General features: G+C 39.9%; 1 protein-coding gene across 7 annotated transcripts in view; it reads right to left on the bottom strand.

The window, feature by feature from the left end:
- LOC309384776 (zinc finger protein 263-like) overlaps positions 1 to 10,275 on the bottom strand; it is a 48,812-nt gene that overhangs the window by 26,356 nt on the left and 12,181 nt on the right. For 2 of the 7 annotated variants that reach the window (XM_081938537.1, XM_081938539.1), the window contains 3 exons: positions 10,048 to 10,158; positions 9,259 to 9,341; positions 6,284 to 6,410 (listed from right to left, as the gene is read on the bottom strand). The exons of 1 other annotated variant lie outside the window; for it this stretch is intronic. In XM_081938537.1, coding sequence (XP_081794663.1) covers positions 6,284 to 6,410; positions 9,259 to 9,341; positions 10,048 to 10,138 — 301 coding nt within the window. In that variant the 5' untranslated portion in view covers positions 10,139 to 10,158. Of the gene's footprint in view, positions 1 to 544; positions 5,414 to 6,283; positions 6,411 to 9,258; positions 9,342 to 10,047; positions 10,159 to 10,275 lie in introns of those variants that run through there. 4 more of the 7 variants (XM_081938540.1, XM_081938538.1, XM_081938534.1 and 1 more) reach the window with 4 other exon arrangements.

Genomic DNA, 10,275 nt, shown 5'->3' with positions numbered 1-10,275 from the left:
TTACTATTTCCAGGACAGCCACACAGGCTGGTTCCGATCACATGGCGGGCTGGATCCAGCCCACGGCCCTTGGATTTGACAACCCTCCTTTAGATGGTTTCATATAACAGTGGATCCTTTTACACAAATTAAGGACACTACAGCCCCTAAAGGGATCTCCCGCCCGTCCTGTATGTAGCCTTGATATGTTTAATATGGTTCATATTAATAAGGGAAATATTTTTTTAAAAAATTATACACTTTTCTTTAACATATAAACTGCTTAATAAACAGCATATTGTCTGGGTCAATTCACTTGTACGTAATATTATTCACTCATACCTAGTAATAATCTTCTAACTTCTAAAGTGGCTCTCAAACTTTTTCAGTCCACCGCCCCCTTGGTGCTACAAACTGATCCTCAGTGATCCCCACCCAGTGGTGGAATTCAATTTTTTTTACTACCAGTTCTGTGGGCGTGGCTTGGTGGGCATGGCTGGGGGGGTCATGTGACTGGGCGGTTTGCACGACGGAAGGAAGATAGTAACAGTAAAATTCAAAACTGTAACAATTAATTGCACATTTATTCAAAATCCAATTTAAAAACCGTTTGAGTTAATGTTAATTCAACAAAATTGTTGAACATGATCCGGTGATACCAGGTTTTCAAAGTCTGTTAGTCATTTATCAACCTTAGTAAGTAGTAACTTAGTAAACTCAGTAAAATTTAGTAACTACTTCACTGTTCAGTAAATTCTGTGTAATACAGTACATGCCTGATCATTCACACACACTGCTGCCTTGCAGCGCATGTATACTCACACAACATAAGAGTGATGCTATTATCCAGGTTTATCTGTGACAAAGGTCTTACTGTGCATAAATATCAAGATAGGAAGGGCACTTTATTAAAAAAAACTGCAGTTTTGATTCCATTTGGTTATAAAACATCTTGTTTGGCATACTGGGAACATTTAGACAGAATTTTCTTCTAATGTGGGACTTTGTTCTATCATAATTTTGTTTTGCTTTGCTTTTTCCTGTATATGACAATATCCAACTTTAGACAGTAATTAGATCACTTTTTATTTACTTTTTAAAAAACAGTATATGTTGGAAATGCTTATCCCTTTCCCACAATCTCCCCTATCTTTCAGCCTTCAATGAGATTACTTCGCAGCTCATGGCAGAGAGATGCCAGCTATGTAGGAAGTTTGAGAAACCACCCCAAGTGCCCTTCCTCCTGCTCCTTGCTTTTTAAGGCCACCTCTATGAATGGAGCGAGGAGGCAGAGGAGGGGTAGCCTCTCCCCCCCGCCACATGTTTACCTGTGTTGCATTTCTAAGGTGGAAGGGGTAGAGGCAGGCGAGAGTGGCATGTCTGTGTGGAGTGGGTGCAAGAGGGGTTGGGGGTGGCTCCGTTGCACAGGTGCAATCCTCACGGAGGCAGCTCACAGCACAGCCCCAGAAAGGGAGTCAGAAGTAAAGCCATTTATAAAAGCACCAGGCAGGCAGACAGGGAGGTGAGCGCTCTTCTGCAGTGACATCACTCGCTGCGTAATGCAGCGCCAATTCCCAATCCCTGAAATGCAGGCCCAAGGACAGCCCCGTTCAGTCCCGCATCTCTTCTCCATGCACAGCACACCCAGAGTCATATCAGAGGAGAAATGCAGGCAAAAGGCTCTTCTCTTCTTTCTCTGCCCCCCCCTCCCCCCCCCCCCCCAGCCTGACATGCTTGTATGCCTCCTGAGCGAGTGAAAAATCCTTCCAGTCTTTGGGACGTTAGACTGAATTTCACCCCTGCCGGAAATGCTCAGCTGACTGGCGGCTAACAGAGCCCCAGGCAGAATTGCGCCCTGCAAGGGGGCCACCTCCAGTACTCCTCTGCCATCTCTCTTGCCTCTTAGCACCCCCCTAAGTCATCCCACCACCCCGCCCACTTTGGGAACCACTGTTCTAACTTCTGATTATTGCCTCAATTGTCTAACCCAGTGGGTCTCAACCTTCCTAATGCCACGACCCTTTAATACAGTTCCTCATGTTGTGATGACCCCCCAACTATAAAATTATTTTATGTTTTCCGTATTTTTTTAGAAATATGTGTTTTCCGATGGTCTTAGGCGACCCCTGTGAAAGGGCTGTTCGACCCCCAAGGGTCCCGATCCACAGGTTAAGAACCACTGGTCTAACCATTAACAAATCCCATTAAAAAAAATATTGTGTCTTCTTTGTCTTTTATCTTTAAAGTTAATCTATGTTTCTGCACAATCTAGTATTTTTCTAATTATATTTTCGTCTGTAGGAGTTTCCTCAATCTTCCAGTGTTGTGCAAATAGAATTCTCACTGCTGTCAAGACATGTAATATTAAATATTTATTCCCTTTGTCTTATTTTTCTGGTATTATATCTAACAAAAATATTTCTGGCATTAAATCTATATGTTGCTTTAACATTTTCTCTAAACGTGTATTTTCATCCATTTCCCCCCCCCCCCTTTTCGGCATGTCCACCAAATATGGTAATAAGTATCTGATTACATTTCCAACATTTGGTGGACATGTTTTAAAACATCTTTGTACCTTTCCCAGTGGCAAATGCTACATGTAAAACATTTTATTCAGGTTTTCCTTATAGGTAGTTGCCATTGTCAATTTATAATTTATATCCCAAAGTTTTTGCCATCTATCTAATTCTATGGTATAGCCAAAAAATTTTGCTCATATTATCATTGTTTCTTTCACTTGTTCATCTTCCATTTTCAGGATTAATAGAAAGCTATATATTTTCTTTATTAATTCTTCATCCGTTGCTAATAGTATCCGTTGAAGTATTGTTGGCTCTTTATAGAAACCATGCATCTTTGCATCTTTCTCACATCACGATTGTATTGGAAAGTGTGGCCAACATTCTAGGTCCACACCTTCGTTTCGTAGTTCCTGTTTTGTTTTTAGTTCCCCTTCCTCATTCAGAATGTCTTTATATTTTACAATATTTTCCAAGTTTACAACATTTAGATGTATCAGTTCTCCAAGTCCCATTTAATTTGTTGTATTAATCTTTTCTAGTTACCTTCTTTAATTGTTGCACATCTTGCTGTTAAGTATACTCCCAAATATTTAACTTTCTTGACTACCTGAAAGTCTATCTTCTTTCGATTTAACTGTAATAGAATTAAGTTGATTGCTGTCCACAGGATATTTCTCTGCCTACTATGGATTTCTCTTTGAGAAGCATTTTGTTTTCACAAAAACTACTTCCGCATTCCATTCATTTCTATTTCCCTCCAGTGTGGATCTGCTTATGGAAAACAAGGTTACTATTAAATCTAAAGCTGTTCCCACATTACAGGCATTTATAGGGTTTTTCTCCTGTGTGGGTCCTTTTATGGGAAGTCAGAGACCTACTGGCAGTGAAGGTCTTTCCGCACTCTGTGCACTTATAAGGTTTTTCTCCTGTATGGATCCTGTTATGGAAAGTAAGTCGACTGCTTTGGCTGAAGCTCTCCCCACACTCCATGCATTTATAGGGTTTCTCTCCTCTGTGGATTCTTTCGTGAGAAGTAAGAGAAGCCTTGATAGTGAAGCTCTTTCCACACTCCAGGCATGTATAGGGTTTCTCTCCCGTGTGGACTCGTTTATGGAGGATCAGATAACTGCTGCTTTTATAGCTCTTTCCACACTCCATGCATTTATAGGGTTTTTCTCCTGTGTGGACCAGTTTATGGGAAGCAAGATCAGAGTATTGCCTGAATACCTTCCCACAGTCTAGGCATTTATAGGGTTTTTCTCCTGTGTGGATCCGTTTATGAGAAGTAAGAGAAGTCTTTACACTGAAGCTTTTTCCACACTCCATGCATTTATAGGGTTTTTCTCCTGTGTGGATCCGTTTATGAGAAGCAAGGGTACTGTTTTGGCTGAAGCCCTTCCCACAGTCTAGGCATTTGTAGGGTTTTTCTCCTGTGTGGATCAGTTTATGAATATTAAGAGCACCATTTCTCTTGAAGGTCTTCCCACACTCCATGCATTTAAAGGGTTTTTCGTCTGTATGTACCTGTTTATGGGACGTAAGGGCACCCTTGGTAGTGAACCTTTGTCCACAATTTACACATTTATAAGGTTTTACTCCAGAATGGATCCTTCTATGGCACACCAGGTAACTACTACTTGTGAAGCTCTTCCCACATTCTATGCATTTAAAGGGTTTTTCTCTTGTATGCACCCTTTTATGGGAAGTAAGGGAATACCTCATCCTGAACCTTTGTCCACAATCCACACATTTATAAGGTTTTCTCCCTGTATGGATCCTTTTGTGGCACCTCAAGTAACTACTAGTGCTGAAGCTCTTCTCACACTGTTTGCATTTATAGGGTTTTTCTCCTGTGTGGACTCGTTTATGCAAAGTAAGAGAATTCTTTGCATTGAAGCTCTTTCCGCACTCCATGCATGTATAGGGTTTCTCTCCTGTGTGGATCCGTTTATGGGAAACAAGGGCACTGCTTTGACTGAAGCTCTTCCCACAATCTAGGCATTTATAGGGTTTTTCTCCTGTGTGGATCCGTTTATGACAATTAAGAGAACTTTTTACACTGAAGCTCTTCCCACACTCCATGCATTTATAGGGTTTTTCTCCTGTATGTATCCTTTTATGGGATGTAAGGGAATTCCACATACTGAACCTTTTCCCACAATCCACACATTTATAAGGTTTTTCCCTTGAATGGATCCTTCTATGGCACTTCAGGTACATACTACTTTTGAAGCTCTTCCCACATTCTATGCATTTAAAGGGTTTTTCTGCAGTATGTATCCTTTTATGGGAAGAAAGGGAATTCCACATACTGAATCTTTCCCCACAATCTAAGCATTTATAAGGTTTTTCTCCTGAATGGATCCTTTTATGGCACATCAGGTAATTACTACTTCTGAAGCTCTTCCCACATTCTATGCATTTAAAGGGTTTTTCTCCTGTATGTACCCTTTTATGGGAAGTAAGGGAATTCTTTCTATTGAACCTTTTCCCACAATCCACACATTTATATTTTTTTTTATGGGAAGTTAAATTGCCTCTTCTCTCAATGCTTTTTCCACAGTGCACACTGTTATGGGGTTTCTCCCTTGCTTGGTTCATTTTATGTGAGGTAGCATTATTAATGCTGGAGATTTTTCCAGTCTTGCAGTGGTTATTGACATTGGGTTTTGCTTCGAATCTTTTTCTACTTTGACATTTCTCCGTACTTTCTTTGGAATCACGTTGGATCAGGAAATAATCCGTTTTTACACATTCACGAATTGATTTTTCTCTCGGATTGTGCTTCTTTTCACGTTTCCTCCTTCCCCTCTTATTTATAGATGTCTCCTCAGGAATTTTAGTTTTTATTATTAGCAATGACACTAAATTTGGCTCTTGGTTGTTTTCCTTCTTCTGCGTATCAAATGCTTGCGGGGGGGAAGAAAAATAAATTAGAATAATCTACAACCTTTTTGCTGTCCCTATGAATACATTTATCTACTACTGGGCATCTGCGGAGAAAGGAACAAGGGAAATGACAGTATGCAGATTAGTTATTAACTTAAAAGACTATCATGGCTGTTCATCTAACCCTCATTAAAAGGTTAAAGCAAAAACAAGTATTGACAACAGGACCTGACACCCAACTTGTCTCATCTATGAGGCACCCAACTTGCATTTAGTAAGAGAACATATGTCATTGCAACACAAAGCAAGACAAAATTTGTTGCTGAGTAGGACAACTACAACAGGCAAAAACATCCTATCCCTGATCATCTTCCCAATAACTCTGCAGTAATGACCCAGGGGTGGGTCAAAGATGATTACGAGACTGAATGTCAACCCTTGCTGGTCACCATATTGATCTCTTCTTTCTAAGTAAAACTCTGCTACTTAGAAAATCATTAAGGGGTACTGGAATTAATGTCAGGCTTCCGAAAGATGCCCTAATTGGTTCATGAGTCTCAAGTCAAGTTTCAAAAGAAAACTAGACATTTATTAGGAGCACCATTCGGCAAGACCGTATAGCAGTCAGTTCTGAGCCTCATTTGAATTATAGCTGAACTTTACCCCTGTCCCTTCTCTCCCCTCAGTCTGTGTCATAAATCACATTCCCCAATGAGGTAAACCCCTCCCAAACCTGCTGCAGTAATCTGAGATCCAGCTCTAGCCAAAACTATGCTTGGAATGCACCCCCCCCCCTTTTCCTCACCATGGCAACTTTATGAGTTGACAATAAGAGGAGAAAAGAAGAGATGAAATAATTTTTAGCAAGTTACATACAGAGGAACCCTTACCTAAAGAGGCCACCATCCTCGACGTTTCCAACATGACTTCTTGATACAGGGCTTTCTGGCTGGGATCCAGCAGCAACCATTCTTCACTGTTGAAATGGATGGCCACCTCCCCAAAGGACACAGGACCCTAAAGAAGGAAGAATCCCTGTGAGCAGACTCGATCTCCTTTCAATCTGCAAATCCTAAAAGCACTAATGTCTATGGAGATTCTCAGTCATTCATGGTTTTCCCAAAGGTGCTTGAACACTAAAGAGAGCCACGAGGATGCCTAATTTTAAACTAGTGTTGGTTATAAAACATTCTTGATCAGTCCTTGAAGAAGATTCACCATTTTGTGAATCAACCAAAATATATTAATCCTATAGATCAGTGATGGCTAACCATTTTCTAAAGGTGTGCTAAAATTGCATGCCTGAGAGCTATTGTGCGCACCCGTGTGTCCACCCAATGGTGCATGCTTGCACAAAATCCCCCCCCGCACATGTGCGCCCCCCCCATCCCGCACGGGGAGGGGGTTTTCGCTCTCCCAAGGCCTGAACAAAATAAAATAAATGCTTGATTTAATTGTTAATTTTAATCCAATTTTTAAAATGTTACTGTTCATACTAATTGGGTTTGTTGGATTATCTAATTTCTTTTTAACTTTTGTAATGTGTTTTTTTTTAATGTTGTACGCCGCCCTGAGTCCTTTGGAAGAAGGGCGGCATATAAATCAAATAAACATAACCATAAAAATCAGGAAAGCCTCCGGAGCTTGGGGAGGGTGAAAACAGCCTCCCCTGACCGTCTGGAAGGCTGAAAAGCAGCTGGCCGGCCTGTGCATGCCGTGCCGGCAAATATGGCTTGCATGCCATAAGTTCACCCTTACGGCTATAAATGATATTAAAATAGAACAAGAAACACAACTAGGTGTAGAAAACGTAGAAAATTATCAACCTATTATGTCATCTTTACAAATACCAGATAATGCAAACAACCTAACTGTAACCCCAGAATATAAATCTGACCACCAAACACCGGGATATTACTTTAATATTACTTTATTTCAAAAGAAGAGACTCAGACTTGACACAGATAAAGAACTATAGACCTATATCATTATTAAATGCTGGTTATAATTTGTTTGCATCTATAATGGCAGAGAAATTAAAAAGATTTCTGAATGAATGAATCCACCTAGATCAAAATGGGTTCCTTCCAAAAAGCCACAGGAACCCTGGGGGCAAGTGACCATGCAATATTGGAATTCAACTTGCAACATGCAAACACAAGTAGTAGAAAAAAGTCAAACTAGAGTCTTGAACTTTAAGAGAGCTAATTTCAATAAACTTAGAGAGAGCTTGGGAAGAATTTCATGGATGAGAATCCTCAAGGGGAAAACAACTCAAGAAGTTGCGAAATTTTGAAAGATGAGACTACAAAAGCCCAGTCTAGCACAATACCAATGAAGAAGAAAAGGCTCACAATGAAGAAAGGCTTGCCACAAAAGTAAAAAATAACAAAAAAGCTTCTTCCAACATGTTAAAAACAAGAAAAAAGTTAAGGAAACAATTGGTCCATTGCTAGGAGAAAGTGGAAAGAAGATGACAAGCAACAGGGAGAAAGCAGAACTATTTAACTCATGTTTTGCATCTGTCTTTACACAAAGGAATAAAACAGTCCTGTTTTTACTTGAAAAAATATGACAAAGGGAACCTATATTTAATATTACATTTCTTGACAGCAGCAAGAATTATATTTGCACAGTACTGGAAAAATGAGGAAACTCCTATAGAGGATGATGTGATTAAAACAAACTTTAGATTGTGCAGAAATGGATAAACTGACACTAAAAATAAAAGAAAAAGAAGAGACAGAATAGTTTTCAACATGGAACTTGCACTTATGTATGTAATGTGAAAATATATAAACTGTTAAAAAAAAGAATATAAATCTGACTTCAGCTCTTCTTATGATGATGGTGTGCGTACAACCCTCCCAGTGCAACTGAAACAAGTGTATCATGTAGATTCACAATTTTTAAGAGGTCAAGTTTGGGACTTTTGCTTTATGGACATTAACAAGGCTGAGAATTCTTCAAGAAAAGACATGGTAGCCATTTCAGTGAGGGAAAATGTAATCAGGGAAGATTTGCTTCAGACCAATTTACAATGTCTAACAGAAAAATGATATATAATTCTGTAGAGCAAGGAGAAGCTGAGATGATTAAAATTATTCTTTAATCCAAATAAGAGACCATATTTAATTTTGTCTCTAGCTTGAAATTGCTTCCAGATTTTCTGTTTGCAATGAGAAAAAAATGAAATAATTCCATTTTTGTAAACTAGACAGGCTTATTGTGACAGAAATAATTTGTACATTATGTTTTGTAAAAGCAAAATGTTATGGTTGTAATGTTGTTACCTTTGACCGCACCAAAGAGTGTCGAAGGTTGATGCCTTTTTCTTTTTTTTCTCGCATTATACTACACTGGCTATTTCCCCCTTCCTCTTGTCTTACTTTTCCATTTTTTTCTTTCTATGTTATACTTCTATAAACTAATAAAAAAGTTAAATTTAAAAAAAACCCACTCGTGAACATTCGTGAAAATACAAGGGAAGAACATCCAGGCAACAAGGTGTAGATGATACACAAAGCAATTTCTGCTACTGCGGGTTTTATCCCTTTCTCCAACGACTGGAAAATATTATACTTACAATAAAGCCTAACTATCCATGTGTCCTTTCTGCTTTACTTGGGACAGGCAACATGAACTGTCATATGGGATTTTTTGAAACCAGAATTATACAAGGAATTCCATGCATCTCCAAATCTTTGTTGACAGGTTGGCCTAGTTTGACTGATCATAAATTTAAATTTCTAATTTCCTTGTTGTGTTTTGCTCAGGAATAGCAGTATCATAGGTTGAGTCCCCAAAGGAAACTAGAGGTCTCCTAATTCTCCCCCATATAAACAGCTAATCTCTTCCTTCCTACCTGTGTCAGGAATCCAGCAGCTCTTTCAGCTTCACCAATAGGAGGAGAAGATTCAGTGAACAACGGTGACTCCATTTTGTCCACTGGAAATGAGAGAGGCAGAATAGAAACAGGAAAGGGTTCAACTTCATCTTTTCTACCTTGAAGGGACAACTTAAGATTTCTTCCTGTCCTGCCCTCCATTTTTGCCACTAATACACTCTACCTTTCATAGGCTCCGTCATGGGAGGTAAGAATAAAGGGAGAAGACCAAATCCACCACACGCTGAAGAACAAACATCAGTTAGGTTCTTCTCCTAACCTTTTGGAACATGGAAGTTTATACTTTGGCATCCGAAGCATTTGCTCAATCCCTGTAATTTCTCCCTCCACTCTCCGCAGTTTGAAACAGAGAAATTAGTGATGTCCTAGCAACCCAGGAAACATGCCTGAAAGATCAGATGGTGTTGGAAATGGCCCAGCAGGGATCTGTGTAGGAATTTAGCCAAAATTATCTCTTAAGGAAGGCCAAAGACAAAGAGAAATCTCTCATGATGGAAGAGGAGCCAGAATGCAACTCAAGGTGGCCCCTACAGGAGTCTTCCGTGGAAGGCAAACCCTAGGCTTGCTCTGAAGGGAGGGCATCCCTTGTGTGCCTTACGTCTTCTAGCTTGAAGAGGGAGTTCTCTCTTTCTTATTGGGTCACCTTCTACTATGTCCAACGACTAAGACCCGAGAAGACGCAGAGAATTAAGGATAACTGGAATCTTTCTAGGAAACCTCCAATCCAGTGGAACAGTCTTCCCTTACCTAGTGAGGTATCCTGACTTGTATCCTTGGGGATCCCTCTGAAAGACAGATCAGGAGAAAGATTTGCGGGATCCACCCAATTACTCCCCATTCCTGGAAGGAGCTCAGAACCTGAAATATAAGCAAAGAAGAGCAGTTAAGAGGACAGGACATAAGAGGATCTGGATTTTACTTTTTGCCCACAAAACCCTTGTGTTCCATCAGTGACAAAGGATGAGACCCAATAGA

This window comes from Natrix helvetica, assembly GCF_964273705.1.
Source record: "Natrix helvetica genome assembly, chromosome: 1".
Classification (NCBI taxonomy): domain Eukaryota; kingdom Metazoa; phylum Chordata; class Lepidosauria; order Squamata; family Natricidae; genus Natrix; species Natrix helvetica.
Note: the sequence above shows the minus strand (reverse complement) of the source record. Positions and strands in the feature narration are given on the sequence as shown.